Source organism: Syngnathus typhle, linkage group LG2 (assembly GCF_033458585.1).
Source record: "Syngnathus typhle isolate RoL2023-S1 ecotype Sweden linkage group LG2, RoL_Styp_1.0, whole genome shotgun sequence".
In the NCBI taxonomy this organism is placed as follows: domain Eukaryota; kingdom Metazoa; phylum Chordata; class Actinopteri; order Syngnathiformes; family Syngnathidae; genus Syngnathus; species Syngnathus typhle.
This window is the reverse complement of record NC_083739.1, coordinates 8327170-8353434: the sequence shown is the minus strand read 5'-3', so window position 1 is coordinate 8353434 and position 26265 is coordinate 8327170. Positions and strand designations below refer to the sequence as shown.

Sequence of the window (26265 nt, the reverse complement as noted above, 5' to 3'; positions counted from 1 at the left end):
GTTCCTGCCTACATGAAGCAATCGGTTTATTACATTGGGCGCACTAGTTTTTAAGGGTGGGACTTGACAACTAGCGCCGTTGCAAAGGCTTCTGGGAAATGGTGTCCATTTAATAAAATCTATGATTTGGAACATGTTTTTATAACATGAAAAACTAAACTCTTAACTACTGAAGTCGACCCTCAATTAATATTTAGGAAAACCATCCTAATACGTATTTTAAGAGCTAACAGCGAATTAAAATACATGCTTCTGTAGTTTCTGCGCATGCGTTTCAAATTAGAAACTACAACTCCCACAAGCATATACTCGGGAATTAGATTATGACGTTAAAAACAAACATGGAGCTGTCGACATGGGGTTGTTAGTCTTTTTAGGGATAAACATTCGTTTTATTGTTTGAACTAATGTTGACAATAATGGGAACCAATAGAGTTCACGTTCTGTGTTCGTTGTTGTCAGTTTTATTTCTTTGCCCGTCCTTGTCAGGTCGAACAGAGGCGGTAAAGTCTTCGGACGTGTATGAGAGAAATGACAAGGGAATGGACGCTCTTCACAAGGATTATTCTCTGTCTGACAGCAAGCTTTCATCAACCAAGCATGACATTGAAGAGGCTCGCGATTTACCCGATAGACCCGAAGACATCGCGGCTGTCAGGTTAGTGTGAGTTCATGGTTCATTAGAACATAAGTGATTGGTGGAGAAGCCTGTCAGTCTCAATATGAAATAGTACTGGGCTAGACGAAACCAATCGGAGGTTTGTCAATGTAATTGGTAAGAAACTGTCCCAATAAATTTGAACTCTTGCATCATTTGCAGAAAACACATCACGTGTTAAAGGGAGAGTAAACGCGAGGATGGTTGATTTTTCACTAACTAGGCATATTTATGTTTTGTTTTTTTTATCAGGAAAATGAAAAAAAGTTAGCATTTTCCATTTTATTTTGGATCAAGATTGAAACATTGAATGCCCTTAAAAACGCCCACTTTTCTCATGAGGAATAGGGCCACGCCCCCCTCCCTTTCGTGTCTTGTTTGATGACGTCACGGAAGGAAGCGCTTGTGGCAGTAGTGAGCCCCCCACCCCCCCCCCCCCCCCTAACTGCAGGCCTGCTGGGTGAACCCCCCCGCCCCCCCCCCCCACACACACACACCCAAAGACCCAGAAGGTCCATGAAACAGCACAGAGGCGATTCGATCCACAGCGGTCAGCCGATGGGCTGTGGGTGGCGAGCCTCACAAAAACAGGTCTCGAGGACCCAGGGTACTCTGGCGGGGTAGATGCAGATGGTGTGCGACGGAGGTCGGCCCCATCCAGGGTCCGACAAGGAAGGGCATGGGTGCATATCTCACACTGAGACTGCGGCCGTAAGAAGAGGGTGCGGCCCACTGTTGGTCGGCCAGGTGGTCACCTGCGTCCAACAAAGGTAGCAGTGCTGGCCAAAAAACCCAGATGAGGCAGCTTCATACCTTCCAGCTTCATAGTAGTGCCAATAAATATGGAGGCCAGTGTAGCTGTTCTTTTCATAGTCCATCCATCTATTTTGTATACTGCTTCATTTGCATTGGGGTCACGCATAAGATGGAACTTACCTGCAAGGCAAATATAGATTTCTTCCTTGTAGACAAGTCACCTTGAAAACCTTAGTTTCTGTAGGCCCCTGTAGACTGTACGCTGTTCATGTGGGTGCCTGGCCCTGGGTTTTTTTGTTACTAGTAGTTACATTAGATTTGTGAAACAGTCGTATTACATAAGTCTCTCTGACGACCCAAAATAGTCCGCACAAGCAGTAATGAATACCTGTAGCTAAAAATATAAGTAGCAAGCAAAACGTATCTCGTTGGAGCAAAGACTACTGATTCTTTTTAACTAAAAATACTCATGTAAAAGTATGTTGCCGTAAAACTATTCTGAATTACATTTTTTAAGAAAGGGTCTTTTCAAAGTGAATCTTGTTTTTTTTAAGAACGATTTCTTTTCGAAATGAATTTTGTGTTACACTCCACTCCCTCATACTACTCTGCTTTTTTTCCTTGTAGCAAGACAAATGACACAGAAATCCACGCAAATGATTCAGTCCACTCCACAGCATTGTCAACCAAGCCAACAATGCCAGCACCCCCAAATCCCAAGGCCATTCTACCTGCGCAAACGGGGGTCCAGGCGCAAGAAGAAGAACAGTCCAATGGGTTGACCATATTCTTTAGCCTTCTAGTCATTGGTAGGTTGGCTTTCATTGTCTTCATCTCTGCTGTAGGTTTATGTAGTAGTAGTATAGGTAGCAATAACAAATAAAAACAATAAATTAAAAAATATAAATATATACATTAAAAAAGGAAATGCAGGTCCACCATCCGGCGGCGTCTCAGGAGGGGGAAGCAGTGCACCGTCAACACTGTTTGCATTACACATCAGTCTCTGTAAACGTAGGACATGTTCCTTTTGCTGCTAAACGTGAGTCGCTGAGTGCATTCTTTGAATTGCAATTCCTTCTAGTGGTAGAATGTAGCAGCAGGATATGTATTCAGGTGTGGCTGCCCTGTGAACGGCAAAGCAGATGCCCAACAACTCCCTCTTGGCAAATATTCGAATCACCAGTTTGAAATACCCAGGATGGTAAATGACCAAATGTCAAACTTGAAAACACCTGGTAACGATTGGCAAGTCGATGATGTTGAACTTACTTGCTTGCAAATGTTTATTTCTTACCAAATCATTGCGACAGATGGTCTTTATCTTTGCTCCATCTTGTCACAACAGGTATCTGCATCATCTTGGTTCATCTGCTTATTAAGTTCAAGCTACATTTTCTTCCAGAGAGTGTTGCGGTTGTGTCACTTGGTGAGTTTCCATTGACACTGACAGAATGTTTTCCCTTCACTTCTATTGTGTAATGTCGTGTTCATCTTTTGATCCGAAACCAAAATGTGTTTTGTGTATGGAACAACAGAAACAAAGGAATTGACCTTACCTTTCCAAAACCTTTGGAGAGGACTGTATCTATCTCTATCCCTTTTTGTCCCTCGCCCCCTGACTGCATTGATATCTCGGCATGTCTAGAGCAGGACACTGCTGAAGAGAGATAACAACGTGTGAACATATCAGGGAGACACTGCTCTTTCTTCTTTATCTCTTCTCTCTCATCCACTGCCCTCCTCACCATCCCAATCCATCAAGGGTGCCGGTTTGATGCTTACACTTGTAGTTTCCCGAGTATCTTGCTCTTGAAGTGCTCCCTAAACTATTTTCTTTTCTCACCGTTTTAGTTAATGTGTTTTCGCTGAGCTTTGTGATGAGCACTAAAGTCCATGGGTACTTTCAATGAGTAAATTATAACAAAGGGAGCACTATTTGGAGAACTGTGTAATATATTCATTAACTAAAGTGTTTTGCTAGTGTTTATTCTTTAACCTCTAACCAGACAGCTTGAAATTGGATTGAAATGTTCTTATATAATAAAAGTGGTACATTATTTTGCTCTCTTGTTTTCATATTCCATCTAGGGATTCTAATGGGAGGATTCATTAAGATCATTGAGTTCCAAGAATTGGCCAACTGGAAGGTACAGTGACCCATTCTTGTATGTATGAATGTTGTTGGTTTAGCATTTGCATGTTCTGCCCATTTATTTATTTATTTTTTTGCTTTGCCTTTAATATTTTGCTCCCTTAGCCTTGTCTCGAATGTTTGTCATAAATCTTCTATTTCCGCTCGCAATACCTGCTCACACTGTGCATGGTTCATTCGTGCTCCCATGGAGCCCTGATTGTACCCCCCCGTTGTTTTTCTTCTGGAGCTTGCAGCCTTTAATTAACATTCCTCCCTCTGTACCATCGAGTGAAAGAATGAATGAACAAGAGAGAGAAATATGGAGAAAAAAGGGGAGTGAGGGGACAGGTTATGCCAGTGTTTTGTATACAAGGGGACCTGTTGTGTTTTTGTTTTGTGTGTGCGTGTGCGTGCTTGCGTGCGCGCGTGTGTGTTGGTAAGTGGGTGCGTCAATATTCTACCTTGGGCCGCTCAGGGTTCTGTGTAGTCATTGACCCCAGTAACATGAGCCCATGGTGCCCATTTGCTTTTCAGAACGTGGGACTATGTTTACAAGCGGCCAATAACCCTTATTAAAAGCCAAATCTTGCCAATATTTGGGTTTCTTCAGACCACAGAAACCCTTCAGATACCAGAACATGCTCTTAAAAGGAATTTTAAAATCAATGTGTGTCATGGGTTCAATCAGGATACGAATAAGTAGCTCTGTTTGTTGACACATGTAAAGAGGTTATTCTTGTCCCCACGGGGGTCGCGGGCGTGCCGGAGCCTATTGCAGCAGTCATTGGACGGTAGGCAGCATACACCCTGAACCGGTTGCCAGCCAATCGCAGGGCACACAGAGATGAACACCCGTCACACTGGCACTCACACCAGGGGCAATTTGGAGTGCTCAATCAGCCTACCATGCATGTTTTGGGGGAGTGGGAGGAAACCAGAGTGCCCGGAGGAAAACACGTCAGGCTTGGCAAAAAACCTTGTCTGGATAAAATGGTTTGGATGGATTACAGACAAATTACAATTAAACCTCTTTGGAAATCTCAGTTTAATTTTTTGCGCTTAAACCATGTTCTATTTAATCCTGTTGCACTAGAAACTTAAACACCAGTTCAAATTGTTTGGAGAGTTTAATTTTACCCCTGGCTGATTTTTTTTTTTAGGTGTATAGTTATCAAATAATGAAGAAGAAAATTATTAGACCGACTTAATCCTCTTGAATTTTATGATGCATTTACTGAGGAAGCAGTTTTGGAGCTGAACATGAAGATTATCTCATTTGTCAGACATGTTAGTGAGAGAAATGCTGCAGCGTTTGTTTGTAAGTTTTTCCTGCAAGCTTTTATTGAGCGGCTACTCTTGTTTTGTTTTTTTTCACTTCGATCGATGAGTTCAGACGGTGCTGAACATCGTCTTTCTTTTTCAACATATTGTTGTATGTCTTCTTGTCTTCTATTTGCTCCGTTAATTCGGCCATCAAGTCGTTGTCAAAGGAGCAAATGTTTAAGCTTCTCTGCCGAGCCATTTTAACGTAGCCAATCACGTTAACAAGTCATGTTAGGCTAACGTATTCACGAGCGAGCAATTATGCCAGACCACATCCCACTGAGTGGCGTAGGGCGAACACCGCTCCATCCGGGTTCTCAAAATTTGATAATGACAAGAAAACCTCAAATGAACTCTGACAAAAAAAAACTTGCTATGTAAATGCTTTTTTCACCGTTATATTCAACAGAAGCAATGTGTTCCTTCAATTCAAAATTTTAATGACTTTTATTTTTTTAACTGAAGGTTTAAACTATAGTTATCCTAAAAGCAGGCGTTGCCTCCCTCGTTCTCTCTCTCTTGCTTTCTCAGCAAGCATGTTTCAAAAGTTGCCCCATTTTACAAACCTATCAAGGCTTCAGCCACAAACCAGCAAGACCCCCGAGGCAGTCGCATCTTGCCTTTCCAGGCTTTGCCCTTGCCTTTCCCCACCAATCTGCTTTCTTTGCCCTTTACTGCAAACTCCCCCATCTGCACTTCTTTCCCCACAGACAGACAAAAAAAAGTCTCTTTTGCACTCTTTTGTATTATGAATACACTCATTTGCCTTGAGGTCCGGAAAACTAGAATGCTGCTAGAAAGTATCTCTGGCAGCAACTTTTAGAACACAAAAACAACCAGTACATTGAGCTACATTAGTGAATACAATTTCCCGTCTCCTAGTTTGCCTCTTTGTCATTGACTCATGGGTTTTTCTATGTGACTGTTGTGCTGTGTTTTAAGCCTCAAAGGGCAGTGGATATTTTTTTATGTTATTCAATCTCTTCACACCAAGAAAATAGAGCAACGCGGACAGAACGGTTTTAATTATGGTTTCGGGGCCCTTTTTCCTCATCATGTGCGGTCACAGGGGAACCACACAGAAATTCATCGAAGTTTCCATATATATTTTTTTATTTGCTTCTTTTCAAATGTAATTATCGCTTCTGTCTGCAACATCTTTAATTTGAACCACTTCACTCCCTCACGATTTCACACGTAGGTCAGTCTCGTAATTACTGACCCTGCATTAAAATTTTCTTTATCCAGGTAGAATAATGAGAATTGTTTCTCATTCACATAGCCGACCTGGCTGCAGACAGAAGAGCATAAGTCAAGGCAAATTAGAAGCAAATCGTAATACATCAACCTGTACAATTAGATATAGTTACATATTTATGTACCAGATTATTCATTATAGTACGAGGTGAATAAAAGGTTCATAGGCTAAAAAGAGATGGAGAAATAAACTTTTTAATCATATAAATGAATGAATGTAGTGCATTTTATTATTTATTGCAAAGTCTTACTGGGGTAGAGAATAAGCTTTTTTTTCATTTATATTTCATTTGTTGCATAATGTCTATGCGTATGTGCCTGCTCACTCCTGCACACATTCTTTTATTTTGCTATTAAACCTGTGCATGCATACAGAAGTATGTCTGTCAAGCTGCTGCATGTAAGGGCTCAGATGTGAATTATGTTTGCCTTGTCACTTTCCCTGTAAGGCAAAAGTGTAGTTGAGCGGGAACATTCAAGAATTTCTGAATGGGCTCTTTTTCTCTCATAAGGAAGTCTGTTTCCGCAACATGTATGCTCTGTATGGAATCCCATAGCTTGACCTAGTTGACCTAGTTTTAAACTGAAGTTGGGGGAGTGTAAATTCGTGTCGAACTTTTGCCGTTGTTGTTGTTTTTTTTTGTTTTTTTTTTATTAGGTGGCCGCTTTTTCATATAAGCCTAAAGGAAAAAAAAAGCTGTTTGAGTTAGTAACCTAGTAGCATAACAATTGAATAAGATCTACTTTGAATCAATACGATCTACCTTGCACCATGTGTAGTTGCTCAGGTATCAAAAACTGCAGCAGAACTATTTTCTCCTTTCACCACAAGGGGTCAGTTTTCCATCTCTGTTCATCATGGGTACGCTGTGCCTGGAGCTGATGACTGCAGACTGTGTTCGCCTCCATCTGCTCATGGGGTCATTGGGGCAGAGAGGCTCGAACAAGCTGTCAAGACTGCTGCCTATACACAAAGGGAGAGATTGTTGACTAGATGGACTAAATATGGACCGGCCCTCTTTGATCTTTCTTACAGAAAACTGATCCAAATGTCCAGTCAGCCACTACCCCGAAATAGATCTATCCTTCTTTTGCTTTCTAATGCACACCATGTATTGAGTTTAACGTGCACTAAAAGGAATCATGGACATTCTGCTGCACAGTTTGTTGCTCGGCTCCTTCTTGCTTCATTTATAGATTTTTGCATCCACCTTCAACCGAATGTTATGCATGGGCAGACGATGCATGTGCGTCACATCCACTTGCTTGTGCGTGCATGCGTGTTCATAGTGCATATACAGTAAATGTGTTCTTGCGAGAGCACATGGTCTAGTATGCACAGACCCAGGGACAAGAAGGGAGCACTGCACGAGCACATGATGCCCACGCCTGACCTAGGCTGGCCCATTTAGCAACAATGATTTCATTATAGCACTGCAATGATCAGAAAGCTAAGGTCGCAGAGACTGTGTGTGTGCGCGTGGATTATTCTTAGGGGTAATTCACGTGTCTTTTTATAGCATGTGTGTTCGAGTCTGTAGTTCTCTGCATGCATGAATTTGCTGGCATTGTGTGCGTGCGTGTGTGCGTGCATGCATGCGCGTGTTATCCAGCTATCTAGAAGCAAACATGCTAATATGTCCTGTCAGATAAAGCACTGTTTCTTGGCTTCTCCTCCTCAAATTCCCTTGTCCACAGCTAAGTATAAAGTCAGCTGATGATTGTTGCCACTATTGTAATGAATAAGAAATATGTGTGGTGGATTTAGTATTAATATGAAGCATGCTTTAGATTCATTTTCTGGTTTGTATTAGCATCACTATTTGGATTTACGCAGGCAAATGTGCACCAGTTCAGTAAAGTAACAGATCCAATTGAAACAACTTCCTAAAATATCCTTCTTTCCGATGAATCTCCTTTTGATTTTGGTAGTTTTGAATTTCAGGATGTTAAAAACTGTTCAAGCTCATTTGCATGTTGAATTTCCCTAGAGCTACTATTGTGGCTTTTGGGGAGCACTTTGTTTGCTTATTCACTGTCTTTATAATTTTGCTTTTCTTGTTGTTGCTCTTTTACTGTGAAATGTTAAATAGGGCCTTTTCTTTTTTTTGTTTTCAAATAGGAGGAGGAAATGTTCCGACCCAATATGTTCTTTCTTTTGCTCCTGCCGCCCATCATCTTTGAATCAGGATACTCTTTACATAAGGTGATGTACAGCTGAATAAGGTGTGATTGATACAAGTGACATACTGAAGTGCCTCCCCACTGAGATCTAACGGATTGCCTCCCTCCATGTGTGTTCAGGGTAACTTCTTCCAGAACATTGGCTCCATCACCCTGTTTGCAGTGATTGGTACGGCTATCTCTGCCTTCATCGTAGGAGGAGGCATCTACTTCCTCGGACAAGTAAGATATGCTCAGACTACATTCTGTCATATAGATTTCCAGCGCTCTGAGTTCAATAGCCTTGCGTTTTTTGTTTTTTTTCTCTCTCTCATCCACAGGCAGATGTGATCTACAAGATGACCATGACAGATAGGTGAGACCTTCCTGTTTCACAACTTTGTTTATTGTAATAATGCAGTGGAGTATAAAGAGTTGTTCCAGCCAGCCCTTACACACCATGTTACACTTGTTTTTGTTGCTGTTAAATATTCATTTTCTGCTGTTTCTTCATTAAAATGAGAATAATAGCAGGTTCAAACACTGTTCATTTAACCAGCGAGGATAGTTGCTTTTTATTTTAGACGTTGATGGGACAGTAGAGCATGTTTTGATTTTTTTCAATGTTTATTAATTTAAAAAAACAACACTAATAACATCAATATTATGCTAAATAAGCGGTTCTATCACAGCAACATAAATTTTAGACTGGAATTATGAATTATGCATGTCCTCTTACAACTGGGTATGTGGCTGTGTTAAGAAATAACCACTCACATTCAAACTCATGTTAAAGTGGAGTCAGCACACACCGGCCGCTACTTAAAGTGCCTCTGATTGACCACAAATAAAGTTCAGCTTGATAGAATTTTGCCTACTCTACCTTTTATGCAAGAACCACACGAGAGACAGTTTGCACATTTTACACTTGCAAGCGGGGAAAGCCATCAGCACCCCTGTGTGGTGCTCAGGTGCTTGGAAGCAGTCTAATTTTCGCCTCTTGGAAGGGAATATTTATTTAGAGAAAGCAGGGTGGGGGTGAGAGTGAACAGGTTTCGGGGGTCACCTCTGCAAACTGGTTAATCAGTGCAGAGGTTCTTAGCTCTTTGTTTTACAAGGTTGTGGAAACAGAAACTAGTGGAGCATTTTAGATAACTAGCTAACCAAGAATGTTTCCACATCATTTGGAAAGTTTCATCAACAAACAATGAACCTTTCTTGTGTTGTAGTTTTGCCTTTGGCTCACTCATCTCCGCTGTAGACCCCGTCGCTACCATCGCCATCTTTAATGCGCTCAACGTGGACCCCGTCCTGAACATGTTGGTGTTTGGTGAAAGCATCCTTAATGATGCGGTCTCTATCGTCCTCACAAAGTAAGAATCCATTTTCTTCCAATTTGTCATACGTCGTCAGATTTTGGTGCCAAAACTTTGGTCGCTATTACAAACACTCGGCTTTGCATTTGAAAGATGGAATTTGTCTGCCCTCTAGGGTTAGTCAAAGGTACAACTAGTCTTGGTTAACATTTTGTTCTCTGTCTGGTGTTTCTTTAGCACTGCAGAGGGCTTCTTTTCCCGCTCCGACACAAGCACAGGCTGGGAGACATTTCTGCAAGCAGTGTCATATTTCCTCAAAATGTTCTTTGGTTCTGCTGCCTTGGGGACCCTCACAGGACTCATCTCTGCTCTTGTATCCACTTATGTTGGGTATGCTACTGTACTGTTTAGTGAACATCTATTTTGCAGCAGTCTTTTCTATGTTCCTTAACTTGCAAACCAGTTCCTAAAACACTTTGACTTGAGGAAGACTCCCTCTCTAGAGTTTGGAATGATGATCATTTTTGCTTACCTTCCCTACGGCCTGGCAGAGGGTATTTCACTGTCTGGTAGGTACATACTTGTAGGTTGACTGATTGATTTTTTTCCCCCATGTATGATTGTAATATCTCATCTTCATCCACAGGAATTATGTCCATCCTGTTTGCTGGAATCGTGATGTCTCATTACACCCATCACAATCTGTCTCCTGTCACCCAGATCCTCATGCAGCAGACACTACGCTCAGTGGCCTTTATGTGCGGTCAGTTAATTCCCACCGTTTCCCATAATTACCCCATCACTATTATAGCCGTTAACGATGTTTTTTTTGTTTCCTTTCAGAGACCTGCGTCTTTGCTTTCCTCGGTCTATCCATCTTCAGCTTCCCTCACAAATTTGAAATATCTTTTGTTATTTGGTGCATTGTAAGTGATTTTCTTATGTTGGCACTCGTGGGCAGTGGCTTATGCCTCCCGTCACCATGAAGACTTTCTCATCTCATTCTAGGTGCTGGTTCTTCTGGGTCGTGCCGTCAACATTTTCCCTCTGTCATTCCTCCTTAACTTTTGCAGAGATCACAAGATCACACCCAAGATGATGTTTATCATGTGGTTCAGTGGTGAGATAAGACGGTCAACAGTAATTTTTGAAAGAGAAACAGGAAGTCATCTACACTTGCGTGTTTGCACAAGATGGCTGATAAAGCGGTTTTCAGTGCATGGTGTTTATCAGATATGGACCACTTCAAAACAAAAAAAAACCCGCAATTGAACACCAAACGTTTATTTTTACACTAGTAAAAATGCTGGCTCAAAAAATTCTGTTTGTAGAAAGTTGACTATTCACATTCTCACCTTTTGGGCAATTTAGTTACTGTAATGTTTGTTGTTTTGTTGTTGCATTTTTGAGGTTTGAGAGGTGCTATCCCGTATGCTCTGAGCCTGCATCTTGGCCTGGAGCCAATCGAGAAGCGGCAACTGATCGGCACCACCACTATCATCATCGTGCTCTTTACTATCCTTCTCCTCGGGGGTGGCACCATGCCACTCATCCGCATCATGGATATTGAAGATAGCCAGTCACGGCGCAAGAATAAGAAGGACATCAATCTGAGCAAGACGCAAAAAATGGTAACACACACTGGTCCAAGCTGTGCCATTGCCTTCATCTTCTGCCATCAGACTGTGTGGTTTCTCTTGAGAGCGAAAAGCATGAAAGGGTTGGAGATGGTTTATGAAGGGCACAAGATTTTCACAATATAAACCACTCTCATGACTGAGTCACACAGTTAAACCACAGAGAAACGTGATTTCTTTGTGTGCAGAATTTTCTTATTTGATGTGTGCAGAATTTTCTTATTTGATGTGTTTCTTATGGGAATCAGCCTTGCATTGCTCTCTACTATTAAAATCCCCTTTGCAGTCTCTTCACTCAATCCTTCAGTGTGATCTCAAAACTACTCGTGTCATTTGGACTTTTTTTCTAATTCTATGGTCCATCTTCTTTTCCTTCATCCCTTTCATCTGTGGCTAGTTAGTCAACCCTTTTCTCTCCGATTATCTGACCCTCACTTTCTTCTTGCTATCTCCAGGGGAATACCATTGAGTCGGAGCATCTATCAGAACTGACAGAGGAGGAATATGAGGCTCACATACACCAGCGACAGGATCTGAAGGGCTTCATGTGGCTTGATGCTAAGTACCTTAACCCCTTCTTCACCCGAAGGCTCACCCAGGAGGTAAGAGATGGCGAGAGACGGACTGAAATCCTCCGCCACACTGGAGGCCGCTCCATCACTTGGCTGGCAATCCTTTAAGCCAATTTAAGTACTCTGCATATTGCTGAATGATGGATTTTTCAAGCTTGTGTATACTCCGCATTCAGTAGAATAAGTGCCAGTACTAAAATACAAAAACAAAGTTTGGACATTAACATTTGTTTAACAAGACAATTTTTGTAAATTGATACAGCCACTCTCTTTTGTATATCCAAGAACTTAAAATAATTCTCGATTTCCACTGGTGTATCATTAAAGACAATAGATATCTTCACACATTTTGACCATATTAAGGAATGAAAAAATCAGAGTGTTTAACTACATGAATAAAAGCCTCCTGGAATTTGACAGAATTGTTAAATGACGTATGTGTTCACCTTAGCTAACTTGGAGCACGTATTTAACAGGACCTGATGCACGGACGGATCCAGATGAAGACTCTAACCAACAAGTGGTATGAAGAAGTTCGTCAGGGTCCCTCGGGTTCAGAGGACGACAATGACGAGGCAGAGCTTCTGTGAAGTGAACACCACACGGAAATACAAAGCGCTCACGTATTCCGTAGCATGTGAGAGACAGACTTGCGTCACATGCACTACCCTTTTTTCTTTTTTTTTTAACTGCCTCCATGATTGTGTGAAGAATTTGCTCTGGGGTCTGTTCCATCATGAGGAAGTTCAGACAATCTGCACTAGCAAACACTGGGAGGCAAACTAATTCTGTGAAAAGGATTGTTCCTTACTTGAATGCCACATTGTCTGCAGCATAATAAACAGTTGATTCAGTTCACTGGACAGAATATGAGAAGTTCTGTGCATTTGCCCCTCGTGAAGGGACAGACTCTTTGAATGTAAAGAAATATAAGGAACACCTTGACTTTTTTATACTGGTTCTGCTTTATTCAAAGTTTACTTTGTGTCAGGTGAACAATGTGCAATAGTGCCATTTTATATTGTATTCATTTATATTTCTGTCCAGATTTCTTCCTTTATATGCACCCACTGATTATTTGAAGCTTACAGAATGAGGATGTAATGTCAAAAGTGCCACAATGCACACAGCAGCTCTTTGGCAACTAAAGAATAAAGAGAAGTGTGTGGGGGGGGGGGGGGGGGGCGTTTCAGGCTCATTAGAATATGCTATAATTTGTGATTCTGGCTCCCAGACGACATGGTCAATGTTTGTTTATATCCCCGGCAAGATTGCTGTACTTACACTGAGCTTTAATTACAACTGGAATTGTGGAGAGTTTACTGTGCATCGTTAAGGTCATCTCAAATGAATGTCTTTATTTAAATGTTTGTGTGTTGATTCTGGGTTTCAGTGCTTTTTTTACAATCACCTCATGGAGTGAGTCAATAAAAAATGTCATAAATCAAGTCAAGGGTTTGCATTCATGGGACCTTTCTTGTTTATTTTTGTAACGGAGAAACAGTTGACGATGGTACTTAGGTGCGTCTCAATAAATTATATTGCAGAAGACTGAGTAGTTTAATCCAAACTGAAACTTGTATTACATAGATTGATTCCACAAATGGTAATCTTTCAAGATTTTATTTTCATAATCAGAGTCATGATTCACCATCTAAAAATAGAATACTATGTGAAAATATTTATAGATTTGCTGCTCTTCTAAAAGTTATGCTCATTCATAAACAGTCAGTTCTTGGTTGGAGACCCCTTTTTTCATGAATCCGTAAACTACAAAGAGCCCATCATGCAGCCTATCAGTCTGGATCTGATTCAGTCTTGACAATACCCCATCAATTGTTGATGGGGTCCAGTGCTGGAAGGTTTTCCGGCTCGTCAAGCAATGTAATGGCATGTTGTTGTTTTTTAAATAGATAATTTTGGAAGTGGTGGCAGGTACCAAGTCCTGATAATGCATGAGATACGGATGTGCCTCCACAAGTCTTGCCACTAGATGGAAGCAAAGCATGTGTGGAGTGCCAGGTCAGTATGGATACATGTATTCTGTGTATTTCTAAAACATATAAAAAGTAGTATTTGATTCAGTTTTGTGTGGTTTCTGAAAAAAAAAAAACATGCAAAATGATTTGCAGGATTATTTTAGGAGGGTGACCATATCAGACTTCACAATATTTGTGAGCGACTGAATGTGGTGTTATAAGTTTCAAGAAACACAATCAAAAGAAAAAGAAACTTTTCCCAATTTGTGTAAAGACTCTAAAGAATGACTTTCACACTTTGAATTGATCTACTGAAATATGCCTTGCCAGTCAAATTAATTGTAACATATGAAACTGTACTGTATATTCTGTAGTTTAAGGTTCATTACAGACTCTTAATTCCCTGTAAGTATGTTAGTTACCAGGTATATAATTGACCTTGAAGGCACTTATCTTTTTGTTTTTTCTTTCTTTTTTTCCTTTTCATGAATAAGTGCGTTATATCATTGCAATGTACTTTGCTTAAAAATCACTTGACTAATTTGGTTATCTGTTCATGTTCAGCGTTCGTGTTCGGCGTTGTCAAATAAATAAGTAAATGTGCGCAGCTTCCCCGCTCGAAAGAGATTCATTCATCCACATTAGGGATTTTATTCATCGATCAAGCAATTCCCCCTCATTCTTTATTTTAGATGCAATAGTTTGACAGAAGTTTCATTCCTTACATTAGTGCCTGGCAATGAGTTTCCTCAAGTGCATTTGCATTTCAATTACATTTAAGACTTGGACAACGTTTCACTTTTGTTCGCAACAAATGAGGCTGCCAGTGCTATTGCAACCTTTATTTACGTGTTGGCTACTAATTAATATTCTACTCCAAATTAGATTATTTGAAATGTTGTTAGTATACCTAAAACATGATCCTTGGGACCAATATGGGATTTTAGGGGATATTTAGCCTGCCGATTTGTAATATTATTTAAGCAACTTTTATTCAGGAATGTTATGCATGACCTCTACCGTTAGTACTAAACTGCAAAGCTCATGTGATTTTTGTACAAAACAATTTCCTCAAGTCATCGTAAGGAAGATAACATAAGCTCATATTCTTGCATATAAATAGATATTTAGCGTTTTAAATTTTCCAGATAGAGTTTGACTGTCGTGGGGATTTCATAATGACCTTGACTCCCATCAATATGCAAACTGTCTGCATGTAAACAAGGAGCATTAATACAACCTAAATAAATAGACATGTGTGCAACCTTGGCTTTTTAATGCTGATTATTTAAAGTGTTCACTGTGGAGTATTTGGATAAAGTAAATCCAGTTTTTTCATCCATAACAAATTGGCCTTGAATAAAACCACCAAGCACATTGTAGGAGGTAGACGATCACCACCAAGAGTGACGCAACGGGGAATAAAGAGAAACACAACGTGACTGTCATGGAGATTTGATCGCCATGTGAAGGCCACACTGTCACCTTCCGTCATGGACACATTCACGGGTGGCATAATCAAGATTAAGCGCTTCTTTTGGTTAACTATGTCCCTCTACTACTACCTTGGGACTATTATATTCTTTTACAGACACTGAATTCAGGTGTTATGGTCTGACTAATGCAGAATGTCACACTGCTTCATGTGACACACTTGTTACTCGGATAAAAGCGAGAGCATCGTATGTGTGAAGAAAGGATGGTTAAGGGGAGGAGATAGTTTTGCATAACAAATTGCTTTCAAATTCCAACAAATGCTTTCAAGATTGATTTGTGCACTCAGACAATAATTGCATTGCATTTGCCATGCTTCTTTAGGGTTTGAAGCATCTAAAATATTTTCCATTAAGTAGCAGTAGATCAAATATTTGAGGGAAAAAAAATCTTGCCAAAGCATTTCACAGGAAAACAAATGATGGAAAAAAAAATCCCAAAAACTGCTTGCAATTTTGAAAGAATGATTTGCTATGGGTTGTCTCCCAGTATTGATAAAAGTCGTCAACGCCCACAGTGACCCTCTTACGATTGTTTACTTTCTTCAGTGACAATCAATGAAGCCCGGGATGGAGGTGGGCGGTTCATTTCTGCTGAGACATGTCCTTGAACATTCTGACAAAACAACAACCTTATCCGCAGCACCGATTAATAACCGATTGTGTGTGCTGGAGTGTTGAAGTAGAACCATGCATGATGTGCATCGTGATTAACATGTGGGACAAACCTCAGCTGCTTCCATTCCTCCAACTCACATCAAGGTCCGTCAAACTGGTCGGCCTCAACATGAGGCATTGCTCACAAGGTTCCAGGTCAGTCACCTACACTTGAATAAAAATGTACGATCATTTTTCATCCCATGCAAGGGATGGTTTCCCCAGCAGCTGGCGAGGCGGTAATGGTTTGATCCACGTGAGGGATCCGATGAATTGTTACATGTAGTAGAAATGAAAAATGAATTTTGTGTTGCAATCGGCTCCTTCATACAAATTCATGCAGATACGCCCCTGGACAGGTGTCCGTGCACGTCATGTTCGTAGGACAAGAAATTAATTGAATTATGTCTTGCAGTGTTGTTGTTTTTTTTACTCCTGTGTGAAGAGACTGCTGTCTTACTTCTGGAAAATGGGCTTCTGTACTAATCTACAATTGCTTTAGATATTAAAAACATCAATGCACTTTATTATCATGCCAGGACATTTGCACATGAAGCGACACAATATTGAAATTTTTACACCAAAGCTGCATGATAGGAATCACACTCATGGATTGTGATCGGTAGTACAAAATACTGATCGGAACGCCCCTCCGAGTTCAGTCAGAATTTCGCACAAGTTATAAGATATTTGGGCCATAACTAGTTCACGCTAGATTTTTTTTTTTTTTTTTACCCTCTTGTTAAATAGCAAGACTTCAAGGGGCTTTCACTAGTTGTCAGTATTATATCCATCACCAATTAAATAGGTCTAAATATCAAATGTGTCATTAGCTACCAAAGAAATTCACCTGAATATATGTATAGCTTCATTTCAATATAGATTTAATTTAATGAATTATTATTAATCTCAATCCCAGAGGTGTTGGCAAATACTCTAAATATTAATTAATAAATATTAACTGACCTTGATATTATTTCGAACGCTGCAGGTCCCACAAATGTAGTGGTTTTGTTCTCAAAGTCTTTCTTTATACATTCATATAAGACATATATAAAACATAATCTCTATTTTATTAAAAATGAATACTATTAATAGTTGAAACCGAATACATATTGATGATGCAATAATGATTGCTGAGGGGATAAGGGACGTAAGAGGACAAACTTTTTTTCTTAACCCTTGATTTTCATGGCATGTACAGACTGTCTAGCCCTGACAGCACCAAGCCTGTCTGTGTAAGCAACTGAGACAAGGCAGAATGCTTCATCGGTCTTCTGCTACCCTCGGGACACCATGTTACGTCTCCTACCCCCAGCTGCATGACTTGTGTTAACACAAAGCTAAAGTGCATGTGGCAGCATGAGTAATGTACAGTAGCTTGTCGGTGAATGCCGAACCGGCAGCATAGCTTATGTATGGAATAATGTCTACAGAGAGATGTGTCGGGGTTCTTGTTTATCCAGCATGTCATTTTACACTCATTAAAAAATTGTGTCTATGAACCAAAGACTCAATCACGTGTCTCGACTTGGCCATTCATAATGGCAGTGGTTTTCTAATTGGAGGGTGCGCCCCCTAGAATGGTCCCGGTGTTATAACGGGGGAGGGAGGGGCAGTGCTACGATGAACACCTTTCATTATAAAACTATGCTACGTGCAGACAAAAAAACATGCTTGCAGTATGTTTCCATATAAAGTAGAGTCAATGCAATTTGCACGAGCAGGCGCTGTTGCCTCACCGACGGCACATTGGAAGTTAATCTCTTGAAGTTGCATAGCACACACTGGCAAATGACAGTGAAGACAATGTGTGTCTGGTTTTGTATGATTTAACTGCAGCATTTGGCTCACAGAAGACTGTTGGCTCGTTCGCAGCACTAAGTGGGCAGTACTGGTGTAGGCCCTATTTGGTTGACAGAATTTTTTGCGTTAGCCTTGGTTGCTCTGAGTCTTGCACTGCCCCACTTATACACTAGTATTGTGTTTTCATTGTATCTGCTGCCTTTGGGTTCCATCTTAACAAACCTGGTATGTAATTCTTTCCATTTGGTATGTGGATGACTGTCAGATCTGTTTCTCGCTGAGCAAAAAAGATGATTCCTCACTGAGGCCACTTTTGTCCTGTCTGGAGGAAATCAAGACCTGGATCTCATCTGACTTTTGGAATCACAATTAAAAGAAAAAAGAGGTTATGGTGTTTATTCCCCGTGGCCCTTGTATGTTCCATGCTGCTGAGCAAAATAAGTGCTGTCTGTTTGGTGATAATATTATCCGGGCCCCCCATGCATTTCATGTGCTCAGCCTAATTCTGCGGTTTGGAGATTAGACTGATGGGGACGTGCCTGCGAGTGCACAATAAATGATTAACACCTTGTCAGTCAGGTGCTCTGTCTCTGGTTCAGTGATTTTCCTGGGGTGTCTTACTTTCTTGCAAATCAAATTAGAGTTCATGATTCATCCATGGTAGGAGTTAAGTTCCAACTTTAACCATGAAACCAATACTCTATGGCACAGGTGTCAAACTCAAGGCCCGGGGGCCAGATACGAACAGCAAGATTTCCCACATCATTCATTCATATATGATATGATATTATTTTTCTAAAATGTCATCAGAATTGCCCAATATCTTTTTTTCTCAGTTTCAACCTGTTCAGTAAGTCTTTTTTTTATTTTTTTTTATTTAACGCGGGTAATATTTTTGGAAATTTCTAACATGTATTAGGGTGGAATAGTTTTACAGGGCTGAATTTTAGGCCCAAAATTCCCTCAACACTTTCATCATTTTTTTTAACAGTAATGTTCATTAACCTTTCCTGCAGACAGGCAAATTTTATGCTGCTAATGTAAAAGAGATATTGTTGTTGCCGCTAAGGTACAGGTACTGCTGAAAATTCTACTTAGGGTTGTGCCAGTTCTTTGCAAATAGGCCTATTGCACTTTTGCTCACTTTAATAATGTGAAATGATCCCAAACTTTGGATATTATCTGTTTGTCATGCACTCTTTCCTCCCGTCTCTCACTTATTGAATCCGTATGATATAGGGAATAATCTGCACTGCAGTGAACAAAAAGTGAATTGTGATAATGCTGCTACTGTCAAGTAATGCCGACAGTTTCAACATTTATTATTTAAAATTTTAAGAGATATCGTGGTTAATTATGTATTTAGTTTTAGAAACATTAACTCTCGACCTTGACAGTTTGTCACAGCTGTGCGTTTTTTGGCCCAGGAAAACGACCTTGAATAATGGACCTCAAAGGTTGCATGGGTGTTGGGCAAACCTTCAGATATCGTACGGCTCTTTCTAAATGCTCTGCTTCTGCAGTAATAGAAGAGCTTATTGAAATGTAAATGACTGCACATAATTGTGCGGACGAGAATTTTGGACAATGTATCTCACTCATCTCTCACTGAGCCTGGTCAATTATGGGGACGGTATATCCGCTGTTCTTTCACAACACTGACCACCCCATCTGCATCTCTCTCCTGCATATTACTAAAGTGTGGTTGATTTGCATTTGCCTCTTTCACATGAATGTGCTCACACTGTTGATGATCACACTGTATAACTACAGCTCATTCACACACTAATGACACAGCATGAGAAGCAATTAAGGGATTCTGTATGCGGCCCTGAGACATTTTGACACTTGAAGTCACTGGAGGATCGAACCAGCAATCTTTTGATTGCAAGAAAGCCGCTCAGCTTCCTAAGTCGCAGCATCAAGGCTTTTGCTTTCCTAACCAGTCGTTCTACTGAGTCACTTTCAAATTAAATGAATTGAGATGAATGTTTGGATTAAGAATGCCAACAGCCTCATTCCCCTGAGCACAGAATCTTCAGAGCTACCAGCATTTACCCCACACTTTGAACTGATCTCTGTCACAGAGTGGAGACTTGCTAAAACTCGAGTTATTCATTCAGGGAAAATATTGTGTCCACCCCTGCGACCCTGAACAGGATAACTGGTGTTGAAAATGGATTTATTTTGTCACAGAACGGGACAAAGCTACCAAATGCAGCTTGGACCAAAGGGTTTATTAAAGGGAAAGGGTTAGTGGAGAACAGAATAACAGGAACCAGCAAGGACAGACGGGTCGCAAACCAGCTATCAAACAGACTGGTAAGGCAACAGATAGGACAGCAGAACCAACTGAAGGCTGGGTGTGCAGGGTAAAAAACAACAACAAATCTTTATTTATTTATTTATATATATATATATATATATATATATATATATAATATATGCTATTTTATATATATATATATAATAGATGTGATAATAGCTCATTTTCTTTGTGTGTGTGTGTGTGTGCGTCATGGGGTTGATAAGAGTTACTTGGACGTGTCCTCTGGACGTCACAATACCCTATGGGGGAAGGTGTCACAGAGGAGGATATCAGGCAGAACGAGAACAGCTTCGCTCTGGTTAGTACAGTCCCAATACACCTTACTTGCATTGGTTCATTCACATTTCCATGTTTGGCTTGTTAAGGTGATATTCCTGTCGTCTGAGTTTCAAATAAAAAAATCTTCAATCACTTTCTAAAATAATGAACAAAATTAATCAATTATAAACATTTGACCAGTTTCGATCTAAATTATGTCATACCATAAAAGTCAGACGGGCTAATCAAAACTAGCACAGATGTTACAGTCAATTTTAAACCCTCAAACAACACAAAGTGTTGTATACTTAGCTTCTTGTTCAGTAACTACTATATTAACAAGGACACGGGAAGCAAGAGTACGTTTTCGATGTGAAGCTCTCGCCAGAATGCTAAACAGCAATGTTTGTGGTTAGGCTGCAAAGGAAGGATGGACAGCCAAAGACTCTTCAATTGCTTTGCTTCAGAGTGGGCATCAATTCCCTAGTTTGTAATAACTTTCAGGAGTCTGAGCTTGCTTGGAGTTGGATTGAATTTATTTTTCCAGTGGCTGTGTGAAGGATGATGAGTCATGAGGTGGTGAATCAAAATGAGTCTACAAGATATCATGTAAATATGTTGAAAATACGTAGACTTTTAACTTTGTTTCGGTACCTAATTTCCCGATCGACCCCAACCCCTCAACTGACACGCTGAAGCCTTTAAAGCCTTGAAACTGAAAAATCAAACCCTATGTAGGATAATTTCACAGTAGATGCACGTAGATATTCTAACAGGAAGGTGCCGCTTGAATACCAAGTCTGCATAATTTGCCCGAATATACGCAGTTCATTCTTTCATGGAAAGAACTATTATTCATTTGTTCTCATTTTATCGTTTCCTTTGCTGCAATAATTCTGTCATTAGGATTCTATATGGAGAATTATACGAATGGGACTTCATGTGAGTCTGTTACTGCTGTTGTCGCTGTCATATTTGAAGGCTTTTAGTAGGAATTCGTAAATGACAGTGACAACGAGACAATATGATACATCACCTACAGGAATTCCTCGAGACAGGCAACTTGCCATCAAATGTTAGTTTGGCGTTGCAAGTGTGCTCCTTTATTCTTTCAGGTCACGGGCTCAGATCCCGCTCTGAACATAAAAACATTTTACATTTCCAACATAACATTTCGGTCTTGTCATTTTAATCCTGCTAGAGAAACCTGATTGTCATAGAGTTGAGGGGACCTATAATGGTGCTCATTCACAAACTGTAGAGAAATTGACAGAGACATGGAATGATTCTGCTGTGGGCAAGCCCCTGTGATCTGTGTCAGCAACGTGGCCCATATGGAGCAATAGGTACTGGACGAAAGGGTGTCGCAAATGGCAAGGGCTGCCTGATTTGATATATTTGCAACAGAAGATGCACAAGAGCCTGGAGTGGAGCATAAACGAAACATCTCAAAACAAGACAAACCATTATACATATATACGCCATCTTTCAAAGTTTTCAAAAATCAATTACCTTGTCACATTCATCACGTTATTTGTTTTTGTTTTACGACTGGTCCCTTCCCAGTAAAGTGCTAACACATAAAGCAGGGCATATAGAAGAAAGACTGGCAGATGATGTATTACGCAAGCAATATCCTGAGAAATGGGCATAAATGCAATGTGCAATTTTTGCATTGACTGGATGTCTACGGTTTGTATAACTAGCATATCACTGTATTATTGTTGTTGCAACTGAATGACATTTCAAAAGAAATTACTGTGAATAAAAACTACGAGTCAAATGTATTTATCTCGCTATTAATCACAAAAGAAAGGGACAAATAGAGAAATATGAATGTACCGTATTTTCCGGAATATAAGGCGCACCGGACTATAAGGCGCACCTTCAATGAATGGCCCATTTTAAAACTTAATCCTTATATAAGGCGCACCGGACTATAAAACGCACCATTAATGCATCATGTCAGATTTTTAATCAAATCATTCTCCATTTTATCTTTTTTATTTCAACTTCAGATGCAACAAATGACTTTATAATCACAAAATAATAATCCACAGTGTTTTTGATTCATGATTCATAGACTTCAGCAGGCCACTTATGCTTGATTTCATGACACATTGCTTCGGGCCAGTTGGAATTTAGGAATTTAGTCCATATATAAGGCGCGCTGGACTATAAGGCGCACTGTCGGCTTTTGAGAAGATTTTAGTTTTTTAGGTGCGCCTTATAGTCCGGAAAATACGGTAATCCTTTTCCATCACTGTGAAAAACCCTGTTTGAAATCAACATCAACATTATGTTTAAGAACTGATAGTAGACATCCCAGGTTAAAATTTGCTCTTGACCAGTTTTATGAATCCGAATAGTATGTGTTTTGGAAAGTGCTTGTACATGCCACAAGTTTTTGCTTTAAAATGTTACAAGTTCAGCCCCCGTCTAGAATAAAGCCTTTGAATAAAACACTAACCATGCTATCCATAGAAATAATGTTGATGTTATGTGTGTCAAATCCAGCCAATCCTGTTTAAATTGACTGATATGGAACAGCACAACTTTTGGCTTAAGCGGCTCTGTTAAAATTCATGCTTGATATCATGAATTAATCATCTCATCTCACTATTTCATAATGTTCCTTTGTGGTTAAAAGATGTCATAGCGACATTATTAAAATCCTACAGACAATTAGCCATTAGTTCATATAATTTAATGCCAAGAGAAGAAATTGTAATAATGGATTCCCAACGTTAGTGTGCCGAACACAGTGGGGGCCTATTTTAGGATTAACCGCCCTGCTAATGTTAATGTTAAACTATTCCCTGCACCATGTGCCTAGATCATGAAAAAAAAAGGTTAACTGAGATACATATATTGTCAAAAACCTACAACTTTCTGCTTTAGATTTCGGGAAATCGTGTTGAATTAGCTAATTATTCTTTCTCATATGCTAATAGTTCAGATGTTCACGTTCAATTTTAACATCCTCCGTCCGTAATGATGTCATTCACTACTTATCACTGTCATGCTGTGCAAGTGTGAAACAAAATGTGAAACGAGGATGGAACATCATTTCATAATTAACTCTGAATTATTGGCTGTCTTGTTGATGATGTTATTTGTCAGGGTGTTGAACAGACAGCATCGAGCCGAGAGTCATTGATGTCAATCTCAGATTTATTGCCACCGGGAATGAATTTGTGAATGAATTTGGCAGTCACAGAGAATGGATTCACGAGATATGAGACAGCACATGATAAATATTCATTGATCAACATGCATTAAACTTCACCAAGATTCAACACTTCATTATCATGCGGTCACTGATAGATCAAGTGCTTCATCTTGCCGGACCTTAACTATTGAACATTTTAAAGTGACGACAAACTTTGATTTGACAAAGTATAAATTGATGACCTAAATTGTGATCAATCTGAAAGCTAACCCAAGAAAGATTGAAGAGCTCTCAGCGAGTACAGACTACTGCCAAATGAATGTTCAACACCAGAAGTAATCATTTGATGAGATGTATTTTGGGTAATACAATAAAAAATTAAGTCATAACGGACATACCAGGCACAGAATCTAAGTGCGGCACGAGATTCTGTTTGTTGAACAAGGGGAAAAGGAATGCTGGTGGGGCAGGATCAGCGACAAAGCAGCTCCAAGGCAAGCTGATGACAGCTGCCGGAACACGGCTGGTTGCTTGGGGTGGAAGATCAGGCGAGCAGGCAAACAGACAGGTAAGCAAGCTGGCGTAGCAGCAGCATGCGTCGTCGAAGCAGCCGGGTTCGTGGTTGGGTACAGGCAGTGGGTCAGGCCGGGTAGCATTCAGGCAAACAGACGGACAAGGTCAGTCTGAGAGCAGACAGTGAGCGCATGGGTAGCACCACAGACAAACAAGTCTGCGGCAAGAGAAGTGCGCTTAAGTAGGCGACTTGATAAGAAACAGGTGGCAGACAGTGAGTGCAGATTGTGCAGGGCGTGGCTGCGAACGGTGTGGGTCACAGCGGATGTGACTGTGGGCAAGCCGGGAAGTGCGGCAGCTGGCTGTGTGCGAGGAAAGGTAGACCCTGGAAGGAACGGACATGTGACCATCAAATGTTTGCCCTGGGAGTCGCTGATAATGTAGGGGTACACACGCCTGACGTGGGGGCGGGTAGCGTGCGATCAGTCCCTGCTCTGTGGTGGTGTGCGACCCTGAACAGGATAAGCCATGTTGAAAATGGATGGCTGGATTTTGCATGATTGTTTCTGCCCTCTAAAGAAGCATCCATTCTGATAAATTATATCACTGCTAAAGAACCTACACACGCTACTGAGCAAAAATGATTTCAGATCCTTTAAAGTTATGTCTTTGTAAGGATGGAGCGTGATATTGTGAATGTAACTTGAGTTTATATTGAATTACAGATGGTATTGGAGTTAATTAAAAAAGCACATTATTCAATTAAGCCTAGGGCGTCTGGAGTTTCGAATCAAACAATTCAACCACATTTACTTTTGAAACCTTCACTTCAAACAGAAGGTCAGTCGATGGACAAGAAAGGGAGTTTTCAAAATGAAATGAAAGCAGTAGCTACTGTATCATAATTGAGCAGCCGTGGAGCGTATCAATCATAACATTCAACGTAAAATGTATTTCCTCAGAAGGAAAATAGGGCACTGAACCTTCATCTGCAAAATGTATAGTATTCCATCAATACCTATGGAATGTCTGCATACAATCCTCTGGTTTTCTTTTCTTTATTTCCCCCATCCTGATTACCCCGTGACACTCCGCATGAATACTAATTTTGTCTGCATGGTTATCGGCCGCATCCCCAGTAGAATCCCGCCAGGCCTTCTGTGCTGGGAGGCTAATCACTGCTGGGTGCCAGTCACAGAGCAAAACGTATACAAAGCATTCTTGGATTGTGACAAATGCATTTTCACAGAGCAGTCCATTGAAATATACTAGTCAGTCTTGCTGCATTAGATGTACCATGTCTGCACAACATCAGTTATACATTTATCGGAATACGAATTGACGCATGTGTACAGTAAAATATATTGGTCCTTCCTTCCGATCATAGCAAAGATTCCGGAACCACTCTGAGGATTTTATGACATTATTGCAGATATAACAATCCAAAATGGGTTATGGAACAACATAGGTTTTAAATCCTCCTTAGAATAAGGTTCAAGACAGCTTCACGGCTCAACTGCTGCAGTGTAACGTGAATGGAATAAGAGGATTTAATATTTATGCAAATTATAATCAGATTAACACCTGATTTGTTGTTGCGCAAATTTACATGAGATGATCTGGGAACGGGTATTCCTCTAACAGGAGTAAAGTTGTGAATGGAATATAATTAAGCATACCAGTCTCTTAAGGCCTTTTCGATAGTTTCAGGTTTATTTTTACACAGAAGTGACACCACTGCATTTTATCCACTTGGTTCACTGAACTAGATGATTCCAGGAATCCGCAGCGCAATCAGCAAGTTTTTTTCCCTTACAATATTGGCGGTCAGCAATCTGAGCTGGAGCGATCACAGCCCTTCTTTGTCTTCCTGAGACTGATTGGCAACTTCTCATAAGGGCAAAATTATGAAATCACTATTCAAATTCAAAGGGAGAAGATTAATTAAGAAGTAAGAAGTAAAATTGCTAACATAATAAGAATTTATAAATGACATTATGTAACTTCACAAACTAGTGCCTCTTTGAATTTCGAACCAATGGCACGCTAACATGCATGATGGCGATTTTTAAACATGCTCTTTCATAATGGCAGACAATTATGAGAAGGCATAGTTACGATTGTCGTAAATGAAATGCAACAAAATAGCACCAATGTTAGTTTAGCAAGAGTTTGCAGAACAATTGCTTTATTTATGTATACTTAAAATATACCCTGTAATTTTTGCATGTGCATCGTC

At 40.2% G+C, this 26265-nt stretch overlaps 1 protein-coding gene and 1 long non-coding RNA gene across 2 annotated transcripts; one reads left to right on the top strand and one right to left on the bottom strand.

The window, feature by feature from the left end:
• Positions 1 to 301: 301 nt before the first annotated feature.
• slc9a8 (solute carrier family 9 member 8) lies at positions 302 to 13267 on the top strand. The gene is made up of 16 exons (XM_061272037.1): positions 302 to 658; positions 2042 to 2223; positions 2763 to 2843; positions 3506 to 3564; positions 8254 to 8337; positions 8436 to 8537; positions 8636 to 8670; positions 9524 to 9667; positions 9848 to 9983; positions 10074 to 10179; positions 10257 to 10373; positions 10454 to 10536; positions 10619 to 10730; positions 11021 to 11241; positions 11703 to 11849; positions 12296 to 13267. Exons 1-16 carry the CDS (start codon positions 408 to 410, stop codon positions 12407 to 12409), a joined length of 1974 nt encoding a protein of 657 aa, XP_061128021.1. The 5' UTR covers positions 302 to 407; the 3' UTR covers positions 12410 to 13267.
• Positions 10769 to 12405, bottom strand: LOC133149857 (uncharacterized). The gene is made up of 2 exons (XR_009713686.1): positions 12266 to 12405; positions 10769 to 12012 (listed from the first exon to the last, which is right to left on the bottom strand). It is a non-coding gene; the product is annotated as an uncharacterized LOC133149857 (long non-coding RNA).
• Positions 13268 to 26265: the final 12998 nt, after the last annotated feature.